At 50.3% G+C, this 22,135-nt stretch overlaps 3 protein-coding genes across 3 annotated transcripts; 2 read left to right on the top strand and 1 right to left on the bottom strand.

Moving 5' to 3' along the window:
* Positions 1-8,046: 8,046 nt before the first annotated feature.
* On the top strand, positions 8,047-10,755 carry PpBr36_11257 (uncharacterized protein; the record flags this gene model as incomplete). The annotated part of the gene is made up of 4 exons (XM_029898359.1): positions 8,047-8,317; positions 8,626-8,769; positions 8,842-9,493; positions 9,570-10,755. The coding sequence occupies 4 exons, from the start codon at positions 8,047-8,049 to the stop codon at positions 10,753-10,755; spliced, it is 2,253 nt and encodes a 750-aa protein (XP_029743405.1).
* Positions 10,756-10,923: 168 nt separating this feature from the next.
* PpBr36_11256 (uncharacterized protein) lies at positions 10,924-13,380 on the bottom strand (the record flags this gene model as incomplete). The annotated part of the gene is made up of 3 exons (XM_029898358.1): positions 13,124-13,380; positions 12,312-12,450; positions 10,924-12,249 (listed from the first exon to the last, which is right to left on the bottom strand). The coding sequence occupies exons 1-3, from the start codon at positions 13,342-13,344 to the stop codon at positions 10,924-10,926; spliced, it is 1,686 nt and encodes a 561-aa protein (XP_029743406.1). The 5' UTR covers positions 13,345-13,380.
* Positions 13,381-14,315: 935 nt separating this feature from the next.
* On the top strand, positions 14,316-22,096 carry PpBr36_11255 (uncharacterized protein; the record flags this gene model as incomplete). The annotated part of the gene is made up of 11 exons (XM_029898357.1): positions 14,316-14,363; positions 14,638-14,934; positions 14,999-15,108; positions 15,179-15,462; positions 18,637-18,695; positions 18,834-19,280; positions 19,345-19,454; positions 19,525-20,868; positions 20,937-20,993; positions 21,086-21,664; positions 21,736-22,096. 11 exons carry the CDS (start codon positions 14,316-14,318, stop codon positions 22,094-22,096), a joined length of 3,696 nt encoding a protein of 1,231 aa, XP_029743403.1.
* Between the last annotated feature and the right edge of the window lie 39 nt (positions 22,097-22,135).

Raw genomic sequence — 22,135 nt, 5'->3', positions numbered from 1 at the left:
TGACCACCGTATGCGACCGGATTCAATTTAATTCTTGCCGGGCTATCAATCCCTGTTAACTACAGTAGATCCTAGCTAATGACCCGTAGGCTGAGCGAGCAATCTCGGGTAATCGGGATACCTCGGCCATTGTATGGATTGACAGCGAACCAAACCCCCTGTTTACGTGGATCGCAAAGGGTCGTGTGCAACCATAAAAGGCGAGCTCCCCGGTTTTTGATTAACCAACAACAACCTTATTCGCCACCTGCTTAACCCGCTCCTTTCCATCTTGCACGACTTTCATCAGTTATATTGCCATCGGGCACATCCGTTATGCATACCCAGGTCACGGTGTTGGCCGCATACGCCGCTGTACTCATCCCCGCAGCTTTAGCGGCTCATATGGTCGTCCCTAATGTCACTCCATCTGTGGCCAGCAACTCCATGCAGATGCTAAGCTACATCAAAAGGAAGCCCTGTATGCGACGTGATGACTTTTTAAGACATTGGTTTGAAGTTCATGCGCCCATTGGTCAGTTAACCATCCGGCTGTTAACAGCTTGCAGATATTGTAAATTCTTTTGCGTGTTGTTTGGTCTAACTCATTGGACCTAAAAAATCCCACAAACAACAGTCGCCCCTCTGGCTCTTAAATTTGGCATCACTGGCTACTCCCAGATCCAGGCATTCGGGCAGATCCTTCCACAGAACGCGGGCGAGGATGATCCGGCCTCAAATGAGTTGACCTCCTTCGACGGCATTGCCTCGTTCATATATCCAAATGCCTCGGTCCTCTTGGACATGCTCGCTCACCCGTACTACACCGCGGTGGTTGCCAATGACGAAGCCAAGTTCATCGACAAGAAAGCCCACAATGGCGGTCAGGTGGCTGTATACGTCGCCGAGGTAGTTCCTGTCGTCGGCTATGGCAAAAACGATACTGCTGTGGCGGTGGACATCTGGACAGGGGATGAAGCCACCCGGGAGAAGTACCAGGCGCTATTTGACGAGTACGACAAACGACATTTTGGCTGAAAGTTTTCTTTAGCTATTGAATGGGCAGTTATATATATGGTAGAAAGGGGAAACGAGCTCCGTCACTTCGTTTTTTAGTCGGTTAGGGTTTGAATATTAGTTTTTCTGGGTATAGCATCCAAACCGATGGACGAAGGTCCTATTCCCGTTATGTTCAATTGGTCTGACAAGATTCGCAGCCTAATGTCCCGATGCCAGAAAAGAGACCATCTCTGGGAATTGTAAAAGTTTTGAGGGATTACGCAACTAAATTTCCGATCATTATGCTAGATATAACGGAATACACTGGATGTTTTGGTTAATTGATCGCTTGCAGCTTTGAACGTCCCATCTGCTTTAAAAGTATAGCAGTCACAAACTTAGCACCAAGAAGCTTATTGAACTTTGACTGTGGTACTTTTCGTTACATCCAACAGAACAAGAGGCCTATCAGGAAAACATCCGTTTTTAGCAAAAGGACCGCCATATCCTCGCTTCTTCGCCACTTTAATTTCCTTGCATTGGCTTGGCTTTTGTTAAAAATCTGGAAGACCGAAACTGATTCTTTTGTGTAGGATCAGTCCTTTTACGACGACTGTTTCTGCTGAACGGGAATATGTAACGGAAAGTGGGCACCCATACTGGCCAACTCTTGGGTTTGGCGAGTGGGGGTGGGGCAACCCAAAAGCAGCTCGCGAAACGTCAGAACAACAAAGTCCCGACCCACGTTACTACCCCACGAAAGCATAGCGGTTTCTTATCAAGTACAGGGGTGCAATCCTGCCGAACAAAAGGGATGTGACCACACCGGGTTTGATGAATTGAGCTGCAACGTCCATGCTACTCGGATGTGATATGCATGGCAAGTTTCCAAAAATGCTGTGCTGCCTGAATATCTCTGGCCGTATTTCATAACCCAAATGGTAAGGAAGATCAGACCTTGGCTGCCGCCCTGGCCGGATGCAGACATTGTTATCATGAGGGGCAGACTTCGTGTTGCGAAATCTAGAACTCTCAAGCCATTATGGTGGTTGCTGGTGGGGCTATCTGCTATCTGCATCGCACAGCTTCATTATCCTATCACGTCGTCCAGTGGAAGACGCTGCCCAAGCCACCCACAGTTCCGAGAGAATATAATTGATGGGCTGGGTATTATTGAGCCAGAGATACAGCTTGCCTATCGTAGTCGCCACACACGGTTTGTTTTATGTTGCCGCAAAATGTTCGCAACTGAAAAAACTCACTTGCTCGGCAATCATCGCGCTAAGGATGCCCGGTGGAATTATCGATGGATTCCCTATGCACTTTTATTGTTGATGTGCGTTGGCTGTAATCCCATCCTGTTTCTCCTGCACTTGGAGAACAATTTACTTGCTGCCATTTCCTTCCCCCTGGACCTCCTTCAGGAACGTTTATGGAGCTTCATGAAGCCCATTCTGAATGCCGTCACAGACGAAGCGCTGAGAAGAACGAAAGTAGTAGTAGTAGTAGTAGTAGTAGTATTATTTAACGCCGGGCTCGGCCCGGCTTGTTAGCCGGCCGTTAGCAACCTCCCGAGGGGTATCTCGGCGCGCGTTCTATCTTCTTTATTTACACAGGGGGAAAACAAGGAGGGCAGAGGCGGATCGTGCCTGACCGGGTTCGGGCCCGGTCCTGCTTAGGGGGATAGTTCACTGACGCGACCCCGTGCCTAAGGTGCACGGAGGGTTCGTCTGACGGCTTGTGCCGTGGAGTATGGGTGAAAAGGCAATAAGTCTATTCCTCGTCTGAGTTCGAGTCGCTTACGATCGGTGTCCCTAGGCGTAAAGTGCGTTCGTGACGCGCGGGGCGCTGGCGGGCCGCTCTGGGGCGGGCGCTGAAGTAGTTGGTGGCTATCGAAAACGCCTCAAAGCTTTTCGGTTGCCCGAAGCTTATCTGGAAGAATTTGCGGCGTTGGGCGCGGTTTGGCGGCCCGACCGGCCGGTCGTCATCAGGCCACGGCCAGTTTCTCCACACCGCCCGCGAATAGCGGCAGTGCACCGGGTGTTCAGGGGAGGTCCGCTTCCAGCACCAGGCACACGAGGTTTTTGCATCCTGGTGGTTGAAACGGTCATGGTAGGCTTTGAAATCGCCGTGGCCGGTCCTCATGGCCAAATAATGGCCCAGTAGGGGTCTTGGCAAACGCAGTTCCTCGGGCTCCTTTCTCGGTGTGTATTGGAGTTTCCATTCCCTATATTCGGGGGACCGTTCACAGAGTTCTTTACGCCACCAGTCCTTTTCTGTATTCGAAAGAATGGCTCTGAGGACCGTGCCGGCACCGCTATACGTGGTTTGCTGAGCCCTCGGGTCTGGGTCCGGCGGTCCGGCGGAGCCGGCCTTGGCCAGCTCGTCAGCCCGGTCGTTTCCCGGGATTCCCTGGTGCCCAGGGCACCAGCGGACCCGAACCTCGGTGCCTTGTTTTCGAAGTAAATCGACAAGGTTATGGAATTCCAAAAAGGCCCATTGGGACGAACGCGGCGCGTCGCCTCTAAGACCCCAAATAACCGAGGTGCTGTCCACACAAATCCAGATCCGGGCGCCTGGCTGGGCCCTGGCTGCCGCCTGTAGCCCTCTTAGGGCGCCAATCGCCTCGGCGTCGAAAACGTGGCTTTCCGGCGTAATAGATGCGGAGCCTGCAGCAAATTCCAGGCCCGCCCTAAAAACGGCCCATCCGTACCCTATTTGGACGCAGTTATTTTCGTGTTTTTCCGAACCATCCGTATATACCACGATATCGTCAGGTGATACCATGTCCAGCCATTCGATAAAGCGGCGCGCCGCTTCCTCTTTTGGGACTCCTCCGGTGGGGTCAGTGCGAGAATCCGGGGCATTGCGAGGTGCGCGCAACTCTAATCTCCGGATCCGCGGGAGGAGTTGTGCAGCCGTTTGCAGGGTCGTGGCCGGCTGGCCTGGGTTGCGGGCACGAGGTGTTTCACGCAGGCGGCTGACAAGGGGGTGCCCCTTGTCCGCGAGCCTCAGTCGGGCGCCGTATTTCAGGCGGGTGTGGGCCAGCGCGACGCGGGCCGAGGGTAGTCCTGCGTCCCTGAGGACAGTGGACGAGGGGGTGGTTTTATACGCCGGGAGGATTGCCCGTGCCGCTAAGACCAGCGGTTTGTTCAGTGCTTTGAGGAGTCCTCTTTGCTTGTGCGCTGGGTTGTACCATGCCTCGGCTGCGTAGGTGGCCGAGGAACCCACGCATGCCACCGCTGCCTTGCGAAGTGCAGCCGCAGGCGGTCCGTATCTTACTGCCCCAAAGCCTTTGAGGTGGGCAGCGACCGCCATTGCTTTGGCAGCCCTTTCGGCCACGTGGCGGCGCCCGTCCAGCCGCCGGCTGAACCAAAAACCAAGCCAACGCATGCCCGGGTACCGCTCGGCCCCGGAGGCGCTTTGTCCGCGTCGGCCGCCCGGCAGTTGGACCGGGGTAACCGTTCTACCATTAATCCGGATTTCCGGGTTGCGACCGTGTCTTTTCTTAGTGATGTGAATCACCTCTGTCTTTTCCGCTGCGAAATGGATCTTCTCTTCCGCCGCAATTTCGTGCATATCCCGGAGTTTATTTTCCAGCCAACGTACGTTCTCCTCCAACGAGCGTGACGATTTCCATGTGAGCACGTCGTCTGCGTATGCCAATCGCCACTCCGCACCGTTTTTAACGAGGTACGCCAAATACAGCATATATAGGATCGGGGAAAGGGGAGACCCTTGCGGGGTGCCGCACCCAGAGAAGAACGAACGACCGCTCAGTGAGACGACTGATCCGCAAATCCGACTCACTTGCTACTATCGGAAAAACCATGCTGAAAGTTGAATCGACCTTCATCACCCTCGTCAAGGTCCTCAGTCAAGCAGGCTTTCCGCTATACCTAGCAGCCTTTTCCTCGATCGTGTTGACCGGGGCTTTGGCATTGGGCACGTTTTGCCTTTTTGGTCCAATCTCAGAAGATGCACAAAGGCTCAAGTCTTCAAGGGACGACAGTGTGTAAGCATTCTGCTTTTCGGCATCTGAACTTCAAGCTAACTGATGTTTCTACAGTGAGCGTTTGGCGCCCAAAGCCATGGAGGACGGATGGCTCTATACGGAATCCCTGCAAAGACTTGAACGGACGGTGACTTTGTGGAAATTGTTCATTTGTCTCGTGGTTGTCCTTGCTTGGTATTCTTTGGGTGCAAAAAGAGTGGATATCGCGATCTTCGCCAGGCTAGCACATCAGATAAGCTCTGCTGATGACAACTTTCAGAAAATGAGCCAGACCTACCAAAAGTCCGCTCGCATCATACAAGAGATGTCGATGCAAGGCGGTGTTTTCATCTGCTTTGCTTCTACATGCGCGAATTTTGCGACTCGCAGGCGTTTGCGGGGACCAGACATCGAAGCTCAGTAGGCCAGTAGTTACTATGTATTGGGAGCGCCTCAGGCCAGTGCCAGCCGTTGATGGGCAGAACAAAATCTCAACAATCAATGCATATATTCACAGCATCGTATGCTCATCGGAGCTGCCAAATATTGGCAACATTGATCCGTTCTATACGCAGCTGTTGAACCTTTTAGCCAGGGCTAGTGACGAGATCTAGGCTTGTTCTAGCTTCTCCACTGTCAGGTACATGAAATATCCACCCACTACACCCTTACGTCTCCACTTTTGCACGCCCTCATCTACGAACCCTGCTTGCACCGCTGCTGGAGGTGAAGACTAAAGGCGGAAGACACTAGCGCTTTCCAAACAACTGTAGGCTAGGAACAAGGCTATGAAAGGAGAACCACCATCCTTTCCAAATGCATGCAGTTCGATCGTTTGTAGGGGTCCCAGTAAATATTTCAACTCTATATTACACTCTCCCTGCCCTCTTATGAGCTCATTTGGGTCAACGTGGGTATATATCCCAAGAAAACCAGCCTCAGAAAACACCATCCCTTTCCATTCTGCATCTTGTCGCTGAAGATACATATTACTGTACAGTATAGCGCATATCTATCGACCTGCCGCCCTTATGAGAGTTTCTTCGTTATTCAACTTAGTCATCTTGAGGCAACCTTTGTCCTGAAGCGACCGAATCGCATGCCTTTTGGTTGTAATTCTTCCTTTCCATTTGACGGCACATCTTGGCTATCATGTGCACCTACCAATATGTATGTTGGATGGATTTTCGCCCGTTTATCTACTTTCTTCGCCTCCAAGCAATGTTTCCATCCGGGAAACCACAACTGACCAAAATTACCCCCTATAGATGGACTACAGCTGCGGTCATAGGAGGACCATTGCTGCGGAGTGGTGTGACCGGTATAGAAACAAGCTTCAGTCGCACATTCGATGTCGGCCAGAGATACCATACTACACCAAGAACGATCAAATCTGCTGTAAGTTGCCTGACTAACGCCTGCTTGCTTTAGTAGACCTTTGCGTTTGCAACAACCACTAGTATGTGCGAGTCATTTGAGCTAATCTTAACTCTATAGCCCATTGCCATGAGCAGCTAAACCCAAGGTCCGTTCCATGGATGCCCTCGCGCGAGCAAGACACAAGAAAGTGAAGCTTACCTCTTCCGTTCCTTTCGGTCTAGATGTGAACCCAGGCTTGTCCACAATCTGTACGGTTTGTGTAGCAAGGGCATAATGATACAAGATAGTAAAGATGAGGAGATTTTGATGAATGATACAATACTATGGCATGCTTGTACCAACGAGCGCCCCATCTGCAGAGTACTGTTAGCAAGGAGCTAAGGCATTCCAAAACCCGCCCATGGGGGCCCGAAACCTTACTTGAAAAGCCCGTGGGCCAACAGCCCACGAGCCCGCGGTTTCTTTCACTGTGGAGTTTGTATTTATTGAGCTAAAGTCAATGTTAAGATACATGCCCCACAACGTGCAAATAAGACGGGGGCCCGTGAGTTACGGTATTTTTTGGCCCATGGGCCCCCGTGGGCGCCCGCGACGGGTTTTGGAATGCCTTACTGAAGGAGTCCTACTTACGGCATATTATACGCACCATATTATTAGTTATATTCTCTCAGAGCTGGAGGTGACTTCGTCAGCGTCTTCCGCGAGACGACGTGATCGGATAATAAAGCTACGCGATGCAGATGGCGTTCCGGCAGCGATCCCCAGCCTCTACTATGTCAGCTTGAAAGTTTTAGACTCAGAGAAACACGAAGTCTGCCACTGCGGACATCAATCCGGTGCACGGCGGCAGCCAAGGTTGGATCTTGACTATTTGGGTCGCGGAATGCGACCATGGTGGGATGGGTGCCAAGGATATCGACGCATCGTAGCATGGTGGGAAAGATGCCGCCTTGCCAGGCATACCACATCCGAGTAGCTCGGAAACTGCAACTCAGTTTATCAAACCCGGTGTGATCACATCACTTTGGTTGCGTGGGGTAGGATGATTGTACAAACCGGGGCAACGCACTGGGTTCAATCAGTAGTTGATTAACTCACTAACATATCGCACAAAGATAGATTTGTCGACCTAACACCCCATATTTGGGCTTCCAACTTTCAAGTCTTGGCTAGTAACCGTGTGATCTGCTTGCTGTTGGGCCAAATTTGTTGATAAGGTGGATTCAACTAACCGTAGCCTCTCGCAGGTTCCCCAATGTACACCCACCCGGAATGCGGGGGTGGCCGGAACACAGGGGTGATAACTTAACAGTAATGATTGCGGAATAGAGGGGTGGCGATTTCACTCTCTAGAAATCTCTACAGCCCTACGCACCTTTTCAAAATATCTGCAGCCCCACGCTCCTTTTCAAAATATCTGCAGCCCCACGCTCCTTTTCCAAATATCTACAGCCCCACGCTCCTTTTCAAAATATCTGCAGCCCCACGCTCCTTTTCAAAATATCTGCAGCCCCACGCTCCTTTTCAAAATATCTGCAGCCCCACGCTCCTTTTCCAAATATCTGCAACTCCACGCTCCTTTTCAAAATATCTGCAGCCCTACGCACCTCTTGAAAATATCTGCAGCCCCACGCAGCTTTTTTCCACTCTCTGCGATATCATCTTTTTTGGTCTTTCCTGTGGTCAATAACAATATGCAACATGACAAGCTTGTGGACGAGTCGGAAGTGCAGTTGCAGGACGCGGCTAGGAATGTGGCGTTAGCAAAGGCAATAAGGAAGCTCGGCAAACAGTACCGCGAAGCCATCATCAATGTCCATATTTGGGCGAATTTAAGATACTGCGAGAAGAGCCTTAAAAATCTCCATTTCATGCAGTTTCTAAGGCTAGCTCAGTCTTGTGGCGAAAGAGAAGCGAAAGAATTTGCGAAAGGTCCTATTCCGCCACATATACTCAACAGAATTGGTGCGGAAGTACCTGTAATCCAAGGCAAACCTGAGGATTTGAAATTTGATTTTTTTTGGTCCTGCTACAAACGGCTACAATTGGATGGCTGTTCATTTTGTAGTCACTCCTTTTACCACGGTATGTACTCATTCTGCCCACTTCTTTATCTCTTTTTTGATTTTTCTTTTTGAAAAAAGAATCAAAGAGATCAAACAAAATCAAAGCGATACTTATTCATATACCAGAATTTGGTAGCCACATGCATCCGTCTCCTTACGCAGCCGGACTAGCATCCACGACCACAGAAAATGAGGTTCACCCTACAGTTCATCAGTGCACACTAAAGCAAAAGCAGTCAGATGACACGGAGACGGGCCCCCGTTCTTTGAAACGAAAACAGACAAGCTTCGATTCAGGGACAGGTAGAGCTGAGGCAGATGGCAGTCTCTCACCATGTGAGACTTCTTTAGGTAAGAACTACCCAATAGGTCATCCCACCGCAATAGTTGAGCCCGTTTCAACATTCTCATACCCTTTGGCAGCCCGATCAACCATCCCTATTCCTCCCATCGGTCAGCAGGCAATACTTGCTTCCCCAATCTCGCAGCCAGGGCTAGCGCTCACATTGACCAAATGCTTTGAGCCACGGGCTGTATCAACGTATCACCGGATCGATGTCTCGAGGCTTTGCCATGATGATACACCGTATCAGTCTTCTGCTCCACCATACCGGGCGCAGGACATACCGAGTCCCACCAATCACAATCCTAGCGACGCCAATATTCCCAAACTTCACTACATTGGCTCTGTTTGGGATGTTTATCAGGAGCAATTGCGAGAGTTCGAAAGTCTGCAACCTGAACTTCAAGACATATTGCGGTTGCTCGTTTTCGTTGGAGGCTGGGCTCCCGAAATCCTCTTCACTGGGATTGGCAAGCAGTGGGGCAGCAACGGCGAACTAGAATCTTTGGTTGAGGAAACACCTACACCACAAGAGGTCAAGTTGAACCTGAAGTTTCTAGAGCAGAAAACCTGCGTTTCATCAGCAGTGGAAGGCCAGACAATGTATCTGGTGAACCCTATCGTCTTTAAGTCCGTGGAAGCGCATACACCTAACAAGGCCGAATGGAGACGCCGAGCTATCGACACTGTCCTTCGTGTGTTCCCAACAGATCATTACATGGAGCCTATAAAGTAAGCTGGGGAAGCAAGTCGACGCCATGGAAGCAACCACATTCAATCAACTTCTTGACTAACTAGTGATATCCAGCTTTACCCAGATCGTTCGCGCCATGACACCCTGCCTCAACCGGGTTCTCTGCTATTTTTTTGAAGGCACCACCACCGAGCACCCAGAACGTCTCGTTCGAGTTTGCCGGGCTGCGTCCTTGTTCCGCGATTCCGCATGGAAGATTTTTTTAACGAGGATCGCATCTCAGGTTGCAACCTCTCTTGAGAACAACCAGCTTGCCGTGGAAATAGGTCTTCGGCAAGTCTCTCTATCGAGGTCGACATACAAGGAATACTCTTCTGTGGGTCTGGACGCTGGTATCAAGAGCCTGGATATCCGGTGTGCGTATGGGAACGCCATTTTCGGCAAGGCCCTACTGTCAGAGGCCAGGGCACGCCTTTTTAATTGCAAGGGACACCAGTCGGTCGAAGAAGCCCTCTCTAGATTCCGTTCTTTCACAGGGACCTCGACGTTGGAAAAATACATATTTGTCGAATCCGAGCTGCTTCTAGCGACAAGCCTACGCCACGAGGGTAAATTCAAAGAGGCTGGCGAACGTCTCTTTGGTTTGTTTAACAAGGCTCATCCCAGCAGTCTTAGGATCTCTTCAGCTTGGAGCGAAATCCAGTGCGAGCTAGGATTTGTCTCCCAGGCCACCAACTTCCTGGTTTCCGAATATTTGTCTCTTCGACTTAATCCGTTCTCCTCCGGCGGGAAGCGACATCTCTTGGCAATTGCAAATGCTTACCTCATGGAAGCATTGTGGGAGAAACATAAAAATATGACGGTCAACTCTCGCTCTCTCTCGGCGGCAGAGTCAATTTTCTCGAGCTTTCGCGACTTGCCCTGTTCAAACATGTCAGCTAATCACTCACTTTTCGCTGTACTTTCAGGACTTGGCATGATAAATTTGATGCGGTCAGAGTGGGTTGCGGCACTGTCCTACTGGGAAGAGGCAGCTAACGTCGCTGATCAGTGGTTACGTAATCATAAATCTGCGCGGATGGTTGTCTTGTACGCCCAGAGCGAGATTTATTTTCGTCTGGGGGATACCAAGGCACACAGTCTCGCCACAGAGTCGGGTAAACTCTTTCTGGAGCATGGCCGACATTACCAATTTGTTGGTCATGGATCCATTTGGCTGGACGTACTAGGAGACTATGCCCAGGAATGCGGACGACCAAGGATGGCACCGATACTCGATCAGAACATTTCCGCTAGCTAAAAGGAGTGGGGCGTGGATGGATTAAGTTTGGAAGTTAACCCGGGACTAGATTCTCAAGTACATAATGTAATTTATTTGTTGTAAATCTTCTTTAATACATAAGGTTGACAGCGAAAGTTCAGACTGACTGCTTTTCTTCCACGAGTTACAAGATAGATGCTCGTGACATCATAGCCGTGCTCCACTTCCTCCCGAGGTCCCATCATGACTGGTGAGTTTGTTTAGCTTTAACTTGACCCCCGTCATTAGTACCGGCAAGGCCGACGATACCAAATCGGTATGTCCAGCAATTAGCACATGTGAGCCCAAATCGTTGATGGGGCTGCAGCTTTCCAGAGCATCTTCAACAGATTCGGCGAAAGAGACAACAGGAGATCCATACATCTCCTCCCACACGCCCATCGTCTCGCTAGCACGCTGCTTCCCAAAAAGCACTAAGCCGTTAACTGGATGCTTATGGCTGGTAAGGATAATCTTATCGAAGGCAAACTTAAGTTCATAACAGTGGCTAGCAATTGCTCGCGCGACCGTAGAAGCGTCACGATGTGTGGAGTCATGACCGAAGATCAAGATCCTAGTAGGCTGTCGAGGTTTAGAAGGGGTGGGTAGGGCGACGGACGCGTGGTGTTGCACCTGGGTTATAAACCAATCAAGCGACACAGGTATACTCAGAGAGTTGGCAGGGGAATCAAGATAAAACCGTGTTCTGGTTCCAGGATCTTCGACCATCTGGAAGCGACCTGGCCAGTCGTAAATGTGGACGGCACCGATAATGTCTTCGTCTGAAAGCTGGCTGTTCAAACAAGACTTTAGGTATGCGTCGGCTAGTTCAATTGCTAGGGCAAAGTTGTTGCGCACCGGCTCCAGAAGGAGCTCCGGCCTGTCCGTATCAGGAACACGAGAGGGACGGTCGTTGGTAAAGACAAGTGGGCAGCCGACCAGATTCGATTCTTCTTCCAGCTGCTCGCGCACCTCAGGTGTTTGAGGGACGGAAAATGCCAGGCAGCCGGGCTTCATAATGCCCGCCTTGTTCCGGGCAATCTCTGGGATTGTGCGGCCAAGCTTGGGGGTATGGTCGAGCCCGATAGTATTAAAGCCGCAGACAACCGTGTCGTCCCAGCAGTTGGTCGAATCCCACCGGCCGCCGATGTTAACTTCGTAAATGCCGACTTTGGTCCCGGTATGGTTAAAAATGTCCACCGAGAGGAGTGTGAGCAGTTGAAAATATCTGGGCATCTTCTCCTCATCCCCGTTCGCGTCTTGGAGTAGCGTGTTCCATACATGAAAGAACCGCTCAGCAAAAATTGCTTCGGAAACTGGCACGAAGTCAGTTCGAATACGTTCTCGCTCGCTTGTAAGGTGCGGCGACGTGAACAGTCCGACTTTTCCTGGAATGCCATTTGACCGGAAATGCGACCTTAGCAAAGCGTCGGTCCAGGCACAGGTGCTACCCTTGCCTTTCGTCCCGGTTACGTGTATGAAATCAAAGCGTTTCTACAAAGAAGTGAACGGATGTTAGGCAACTCAACTCTAGAAGTCGAGTTCGTCGTACGCACATCGAGCTGTAGTACTTGCAGGAACCGTTCCATTCCCGCATTATTCGGCCGCCCTTCCCGCATTTGGCGGGGTGAAAAGCTGGCATCATGTTTCGCTTGCAGAGGTTTGCGGCGAGAGATGAGGAGACGAATAGCATCTCTGTAGTGCATTGAGGAAAAGGTAGTGTCGGGGTTCGATAGTGGGTACGGGACGTTAATCTTGCTTGTTGATGAGCAATGGTGGGTGGTTTTACTCGTTGTGGAAGATCAAGGAAGTCAGCAAGGTGACACGACTGGGAAAGATTTCGAGGGCCTAGGCGCCCTAGGCATCAATAAAAAGATGCATGGCAAGTGGAGTACCTGTCGCACTAGGCCAAATTAAGGGAAGCTTGCTTTGTCAGACTACTGCTTATGCAAACTGGGCATTACACTGGGAGCTTAGTCAAATCACGGATTATCTATCGGACCGTACATACAGAGTATGACACGACAGCGAGAAGGTAGGACTACAGATGCAATTCTGGACACGCTCAATTGTCGATTTGACTGGGTATCGGTCAGCGTCCTGAGTAGGTGGGTGGGCTCTTAATCAGCGCTAAAAATGGGCATCGAATCCATCAGCTAACGTAATAAGAAACAAAGTTTGAACCCCCCGGGGCGCCATGCTTGGTTAGAAAAAAGAACGTCCTGCAACAAACTAGTAGATAAGCGCCTAGATCATATTTTTTTAGCCACGCTGGATAAATTCCTTTGTTGACAGGGAAGCAGGTCCTCGGCAGCGAGTGACGGAAGAGCCCGACTCGACGGTGCAGTCACATCAACGAGCAACCCACTCCAAGCGTGCCGAACGCAATCCGTACCCCCTACACTGGGCGAACAACTTTCTGTATAGAGACACGACCTGGAGGCCTCGACTCAATAGCTCCTGAACAGCTCTCCCATGATTGCCGAATTGACCCATACCTCCGCAAACCATGGAATTAATTGTGAGCGAGAAGCGGAAACGAGAAGACAACGATGGCAAATCAGACATGTCAAAGTTTGCAAAGAGCATAACGCGCCGTCTCCTGACTTCGACTCCGACTATACTAGTTAGGTGGCTGGGGAAATTTTGCTGGGGAAATGGTCTTTCAAGCCAGCGACCGAAGTGCGGGGCTATGACTCTTACGTCATGCTGGCAGTGGATCTCTTAAGACATCTTTTTTGCAATTGAAGGCAACACCTATGCAACCCCATCGTTCCCTCGATGATTCCCTGCAACAACAACAGTGGTGCACCTTTATATTTGACTTGCCCACCCTGGCCGCACTCTGGTGTTGATATGCGATTGATTTGTTGCATAATACGGCGCAATCCGGTATGTCGCTGTACAGGCGAGCAGTGACACCGGGTGAGGTGCTGCCCCTCATCGCTGACCATCTCATTTGGGATAATGTGGTTAACGTCATGGGCAACTGCGTCAAAGATATCCCAATTACCAGCATGTTGCCGATCACAAAAAGACCCTAGCCCTACCCTGGGGATAAACAAAGGAGAAGAGGAATCGATTGTAAGGCAGGCGTTGTTTGAGTAGCCAACGCCACAACGCGAGCCAACAGTGCGCGTAAAACCGGTGTTTACGCGTTTCACAATCACCACGTACCGCATCGTGGCAGTTAGCACAGGTTCTACAGGGGAACGCGGATAAGCCCATGTCGTTACCAAGCTTGCGTACCCTTTCATCGATCCACAGCTGGACACAGGTACAAGGAAGTACTCAAAAGCCCGTCGGACCAGGAGCTGGGCAGCCCCTGTCAGTATTATCCCCGGATTTCAGCCAGATAGGTACTCAGTCATCTCCACACACCCCGCGAGGACCAGGTTCGAGTCTTTCAGCAATTTCGCGAACTTGGTGGATTGTGCCGTGTTGGGAATGCTCCTTCACAAGCCCAGGTTGCATTGCTTTTGGACATGGTTCAAACGCCAATCGTAAAATATGCATCTCTCCCATAGATATATATCAATCTGGCTAGCGGCCATACGACGATGGTTGCGCCAGGGGTCGACCAACCATCCCCTGTTTGGCAACTGATGGTTTGACTGCCGAATATCACTGTATAACTGGTATCGTTCCCAAAGCGACATACCTTGCACACCCCATTCTTGAATTCTTGAGACTCTGCGTTGCCATTGTTTCCACACAACGTACTCCACTGCAATACAGAGCTTTACGATATCGATCTCCGTCTCGGAATGGTCTCGACAGCCACAAGGTATCGAATCCCCAGCTATGCTCCTCAAAAGTTCAAACAACCATCCTCGTGAGATGGCCTGCTATCCTTCACCAGGCACTCGGTTTTCACCTCAGTCACCGGCGCATCCTGGAGTGACTCCGCATCGTCTCAGTTTCCAACCACAACAGCCACGATACCTGGACGGCCAGAGGCAGGCCAGCTTCGATAACGGCCAACCCGGACTCGTGTTACGCAAGCAGAGCTACCCGTCTCCTCTCCTAACACAGAACGCCCATATTCAGTTGCCGGATGAGCAACTTTCGACTCACAACATATATTCAACACCGTACACGGTCAAGCAATGCAGCCTCAATGAGAGCTCGTCTATAGCGGCTAGCGGGCAACGTCTCAGGCATCAGCGCGCGTCCGTGGTATGTTTTTCCGGTTTGAATGCCCATCTCGCCAAATAAGTGACTAACAAGTGGTGGCTCATAGGCTTGTGAGCAATGCCGAGATCGCAGGGCCAGGTGTGATGAGCAGAAACCATGCAAGAACTGCAAAGAGAAAAACGAAACTTGCAACTACAAAGAGCCAATGGTTAAGCAGTACGAGCTGAATATTTATCACCGTTTTTTTTGTTTGCACAATCACAGGGCTAACTTGACCCTCCTCTAGACAGGAAAAGGTTCAGACAGAGCTTCTCGAGACGGTGGCCAACATGAGTACGAGCTTTGCCGATATAAAATCGTCGATTTCAGGGGTCGATTCGCGTCTTGGTACTCGTCTTGCATATCTTGAGGAAGAGATGAGGACTATAGTCGCTGCTATCCGACCCGGCGCTGCGCAACCTACGCCTTTGTCTGTGAAAACGGAACCAAGGGCAAGCTGGGATGTTGAGGAACCAATCGCGGCTTTTACTCTCGACGACGATAGATCTGATATCCCACCTGNTCTCCCGAGTGGATCCTGCCTGACCCAAGCTTGGACACGCCAGCGCTAGTCCTTATACGTACGAGCTCGTCTCCCGAGTGGATCCTGCCTGACCCAAGCTCAGGTACACCAGCGCTAGTCCATATCCGTGCTGTGAAATCCGGGGATTCTATGACCGGGATCCTGCCCAGCTTCTTATGCTTACTACTAATGTAATGGCTGCCAACCCCTGGCCAACACGATCCGCAGCCAGTCACACGTCGGCAATCCAGGAGTACTTCACTCAGCATTGCCTCTGGGCATTTTTGAAGGTCCAATCGTAGAAATATGCATCCCATCAGGGAAAGTCAAAGACATCATGGTGAGCGGCCTCATGCAATCCCACGGTTGCTCTCAAGGGCCATGTCTTGTTTACCAAAATGTTTGCATCCAACCCAAAGAAACCGTCTATCGAAACTCATCCTGCATGAAAAACCCGGCTGGGCGGCGAGACGTTAATTTTGAGCATATGAAGAGTCCGATGCGACTAGGTTGTATGGTGGAGAGCCAAATGTAAAAATAGAAGGACGGGAAAAGACAGCGTATCTTCGTTAGGCCCATTCTGTACAACGGACTTTTATATGCTGTCAGAGCCAGGGAGCAAATTTGGCCTTATCACCAATAGCAAAAATGGCACATACATGAATAGCTTGTGCCATAATGAATTTACCCCAATAAATGTACATATCAACTGGCAGCTCGCAGGGGTATATTGAAAGTAGTCATGAACCTGTCGTCTGGGCAGTATGTCGGTCATGCTGTAGCAGGAGGGGTGTGTACATTGTGAACCTGCGAGGCTGCGATTAGGATCCAAAGTTGGCCAGCAACACATTGGACCGTGACTAGCCAACCCTTACAAATGGGGAGTGGGTATGGGGCAGCTCGATGGGCTGGCCCCGACCCATGTATCACCCAACCAAAGCATAGCGGTTTCTTATCAAGTACAGGGGTGCGCTGCCCCGGTTTATGATCCTGTCCAACAAAAGCGATGTGACCACACCAGGTTTGAATTGAACTGCAGTTTCCGGGCTGACAAGCCGTCATCTTTCCCACAATTCTCTACCTAAACGGTAAGGAAGATGAGACCTTGGCTGCCGCCCTGAACCGGATCCGGATATTGTTGTCAGGAGAGATAGACTTCGTCTCGCGAAATCCTTTGAAACCGTCGTGGTGATTGCCGGTGGGGCTAGCTGCTGTTTGCATCGCACAGCTTCATTATTCCTATCACGTTGTCCAGTGAAAGGCGCTGGCTATTAATCGATTCATATATGCACAGCATCGTTTCATTGAGCTGCAAAACCTTGGCAACATTGATCAGCTCTATACGCAGCTGTTGAACCTTTTAGCCAGGGCTAATATAGATCTAGGCTTTTTCTAGCTTCTCCACTGTATATCCACCCACCACACCCCCCTTCTGTCTCTACCTTTTGCAACACCATCCACAAACCCCTGCGCGCACCGCTGCTGGAGGAGAAGACTAAAGGCGGAAAACACTAGCGCTTTCAAAACAGTTGTTGGCTAGGAACAAGGCTATGAAAGGAGAACCATCATCCTTTTCAAATGCATGCAGCTCGATCGTTTGTAGGGGTCCCGGTAAATATTTCAGACCAATATTACCCTCTCCCCGCTCGTATTATAAGCACATTTGGGTCAGCATGGGTATATATCCCCAGAAAACCAGCTCCACAGAATACCCTCACTCCTCATTCTTCATCTTGTCCTTCGCCGAAGATATATATCACTGTACAGTATAGCGCATATCTATCAACCATCGCCCCTTAGGAGAGTTTTCTGTTCTTTGTTATTCAATAGTTACTCAACTTGAGGCAACCTTTGTCCTGAAGCGACCGAATCTCAAGCCTCTTGGTTGTATCCTTCCTTTCCGTTTGACGGCACATCTTGGCTATCATGTGCATCTACCAATATGTAAGTTGGATATTTATTCGCCCGTTTATCAACTTTCTTTCGCCTCTAGGCAATATCTCCACCCGGGAAACCGCAACCGACCAACCATACCCCCTTATAGATGGAGTACAGCTGCGGTCACAGGAGGACCATTGTTGCCGAGTGGTGTGGCCGGTATAGAAATACTCTTCAGTCGCACATTCGATGTCGGCCAGAGATACTCTACTACACCAGGAACGACCAAATCTGCTGTAAGTTGCCTAACTAACTTCTTCTTGCTTGAGTGGACATTCATGTATTTCGCCGGTATATGTGAGCTAATATGACCGTTGTAGCTCATTGCGATGAGCAAGGAAACCCTAGGAGAGTCCCATGGATGATGTCACGCGAGGCGGATGGCGGTACTCGTCGAGATAACAACACAATATAAAAGTAACCAAATCTACTTTTTCATCTTCCCGTCTCAATGTGGACACGAGCATAGGAAGAAATCACAAATAAAAAGTAATCTTTGGTTAGCTAGTTAGCCCGGGTGTAGGGTTGCGCTCTCGGTCCAAGCGTACTAAAAGTACTATATCATTAATCGGAATATTTTCATATGTCGTACAATATATTATCATTGTTGCATTCTGGCTGTTGAGTTGCACTGGTCATGAATAGGTCTCGGGGTAAGTGGGTCGGCGATCTAGTTGTTTGAGGTAACTGAAAACGGGCGAGAAGGCCAGGGCGAATCGGTAATTTTTCGTAGATGTTTTTCATGCTTGCTACGGTTAACATGTCTCCTATTTCCTGCAACAGTGATGCGCTCTGTCTTTTTGATTTACTCACCCTGACCACACTCTGGTAATTGGTCTTTGGAACACGATTAGGTGAGTTCAGGTGCTGGTCCTACATTGTTGGCCACCTCGTTTTGGACAACGTGGTTAACCTCATGGGCAACTGCGCCAAAGATATCCCGATTACCAGCATATTGCCGAACACAGGTATAAGGAAGCACTTCAAAAGCCTGTCAAACCAGGGACCTAGGCAGCCCCTGTCAGTGTGATCCTCGGATTTCAGCCAGATAGGTACTAACTTGTCTCCACACACCCCGCGAGGACCAAGTTCGAGACTTTAAACAATTTCGTGAGCTCTGTTGGTTGCGCCGTGTTGGGAATGCACCTTCATAAGCCCAGGTTGCATTGCTTCTGGAAATGGTTAAAACGCCAATCGTAAAGCATGCATCTCTCCCATAGCCGAATATATATCAATCTGCCTAGCGGCCGTACAACGATGGCTGCGCCAGGGTAGAGCAACCATCCCTGTTTGGCAACTGATAGTTCGACTGCCCAATATCACCTTGGGTAACTGATTGTATCGTTCCCAAAGCGACATACCTTGCACACCCCATTCTTGAATTCTTGAGACTCTGCGTTGCCATTGTTTCCGCACAACGTACTCGTCCACTGCAATATAGAGCTTTACGATATCGATCTCCGTCTCGGAATGGTCTCGACAGCCACAAGGTCTCGAATCCCCAGCTATGCTCCTCAAAAGTTCAAATAACAACCACCCTTGTGAGATGGCCTGCTATCTTTCACCAGGCACTCGGTTTTCACCTCCTCAGTCACCGGCGCATCCTGGAGCGACTCCGCATCGTCCCAGTTTCCAACCACAACAGCCACGATACCTGGACGGCCAGAGGCAGGCCAGCTTCGATAACGGCCCACCCGGACTCGTGTCATGCAAGCAGAGCTACCCGTCTCCTCTCCTAACACAGAACGCCCATATTCAGTTGCCGGATGAGCAACTTTCGACTCACAACATATATTCAACACCGTACACGGTCAAGCAATGCAGCCTCAATGAGAGCTCGTCTATAGCGGCTAGCGGGCAACGTCTCAGGCATCAGCGCGCGTCCGTGGTATGTTTTTTCGGTTTGAATGCCCATCTCGCCAAATAAGTGACTAACAAGTGGTGGCTCATAGGCTTGTGAGCAATGCCGAGATCGCAGGGCCAGGTGTGATGAGCAGAAACCATGCAAGAACTGCAAAGAGAAAAACGAAACTTGCAACTACAAAGAGCCAATGGTTAAGCAGTACGAGCTGAATATTTATCACCGTTTTTTTTGTTTGCACAATCACAGGGCTAACTTGACCCTCCTCTAGACAGGAAAAGGTTCAGACAGAGCTTCTCGAGACGGTGGCCAACATGAGTACGAGCTTTGCCGATATAAAATCGTCGATTTCAGGGGTCGATTCGCGTCTTGGTACTCGTCTTGCATATCTTGAGGAAGAGATGAGGACTATAGTCGCTGCTATCCGACCCGGCGCTGCGCAACCTACGCCTTTGTCTGTGAAAACGGAACCAAGGGCAAGCTGGGATGTTGAGGAACCAATCGCGGCTTTTACTCTCGACGACGATAGATCTGATATCCCACCTGGATCCCCGGTACCTGCCGAGAAACCTGCGATTCCAGAAAACCACACGACAGGAACCGGCAATTTGCTCATGTGGCCGCCCATCCAAAAGCTCGTTGGGCACCTTTTGGTGGAGCATGGGATTAAATACCCAAAGACCTACCCACTCTCCATCGAGGAGAACAGGGGTCTGCTACATTTATATGGCCGAGGGGAAGGGAGCAAAAGTGGCAGCGAGGTGCCCAACGACTTTGGACTTCTTCCGTCCGCGTATTCCAAAGACGTAGCACCATCGCCTCCATACAATGATTGGGGCTATGTGGATACTACGGAGACCGTGTCTTGCCTGAGATTCAATCATGATCATGTGTGGAAGCTTGTGGACAGCTACAAGGAGAATATGCAGAACATGCATCCCATCATCTTGCCCCAGGATCTGGACGCCTTGATCAAAAAATTCCTCGGAAGCCTTTCCACCGTTTGCGTTACCAAATCTGCCAGGTCTGCACCAGTCGCATGGTTTACCGCAAAGCACGAAGTTGTGGGTGAGAAGCGAAAACGAGAAGACACAGACGACGGCTCGGGACCCAAGGTCGTGCATCAAAAACGTCCCACGTTGTCTCGCGACATCCATACTGCTGTAGTTCTCTGTATTCTTGCCCTGGGCGAGATCTGCTTACACAAGGAACGTATCCCCGATATCGTTCCAACGCATGGCGAGATGCAAGGTCAGGGTTCCTCCAGCTCTCAACCCTACCCCTCTCAAGGTTCCTCGGCCTCTAGGAATGGTGTACCACCATCCCCAGTCCAGGGGACGCCGCCTTCGGTGGTTTGGCACCCGACAGGCGGCAGGCGAGTCTCTTTTTCTGGTTCTACATCAGAGCCTATGAAGAGAAACATAGATGTGATTCCGGGCCTGCAATACCTAGCCAATGCCACCGACATTATGGGCAATCAAATGGCAGGGACGTCGGTATGGCACGTGTACGCCAGTATTTTGGCTGGTCTTTACTACGGCCAACTGGGTAGGGTTATGGAGAGTTACTGGCATATCCATGATGCCTGTATCAAGACCCAGCATCTTCTTAGGGGGTGAGTCCTTCCCTTCCCCTCTCCTCCAGGAATTGGCTGGATTTGGTCGCTGACCTGCTTTTATCAAGCCACTTCTCCCGTCTCACTGCTGCAAACAGCCAAACACAAGACATCAAAGACACCCGGTATTATCTCATTTACTGGACATGTATGCAACTTGAATGGTATGTGGTTTCTCTTTCTTTTTTTCTTTTGCCAGTACTGACCAAATTTGTAGCGACATTATTGCCGAGTTGAACCTACAGCAGTCGGGCATCAGCAAGTACGAGCAGCGCATGCCAACCCCTAATTTGGGACACATGATCGAATGTGGGATCGACAAGCGTGTCGCCTATGGCTATCAGGCGCAGATATGGCTACGGAAGACACTCAACAAGGCGCACACATTGCTATATGGGCCCAAGTCTGAAAGAGAGAGACACACTCTGATCAAATTGGTGGAAGTTCTACACTCGAATCTGACAGAGAGTGAAAATCTTTGGTGGCCAAAGTTTCATGGCCATGATCCCCAGACTCCGGCCGACAACATCCTCGACGCTAGACTGCGAGCCAAGTATTGGGGTGCCAGGAACATTATTTGCCGGCCCGTCATCAAATCTATACTGATGCGAGATTATCAGATGCAGGAAGGGCTCGACATGACCGATCCCTTGAATGAGCTCCTCGATCCCAAGAACGAAACTGTTTTGGAAATAGCAGAGAGGGGCATCAATGCGCTTGTTCATAGTACCAAGGCCTTTCACAATCTTGCTGAAAGGCGGTATATTGTCACCAACATCTTTGGTACTGCTCAGGCGTAAGTTTTGGGGACTTGTATTTTTTCTTCTCCTTTTCCCACGCTGACATTTGTTCTTTGATGCATTTTAGTCAATGGGGCAACCTGATTACCCTTGCCGCGGTCCACAGGAACCAGCACCTCTCACATTTTATCAACCCTGGTGAGCTTAAGTACCTTTTCGATAAGACGATACAGTTCCTGGAGGTCATCTCGCATCGATCAAGCGCTCTCGAGGTTGACGGGAAAATCCTCGTTGGTCTAAGGGATTCTCTTTTTCCCCAGGCTTTCCCAACCCGAGACGCTTCCGACCATCAGCCCAAACCCGTCCGACAATCCAATGGCCCAGTCCGTCTTCCATCCCTGTCGATGAGTCCTGTGCACAAGAGTCAAATCGGTCCTCCATTGGGGAACATGCACCTTGGCAGCTATTCTTCAGATCGTGAAGGGTAAAAGAATTATCCTCTGTCCGACACTCGTGTTCACTAAAAT

This window comes from Pyricularia pennisetigena, assembly GCF_004337985.1.
Source record: "Pyricularia pennisetigena strain Br36 chromosome Unknown Pyricularia_pennisetigena_Br36_Scf_15, whole genome shotgun sequence".
In the NCBI taxonomy this organism is placed as follows: Eukaryota; Fungi; Ascomycota; class Sordariomycetes; order Magnaporthales; family Pyriculariaceae; genus Pyricularia; species Pyricularia pennisetigena.
This window is presented reverse-complemented; position numbering and strand designations above follow the sequence as displayed.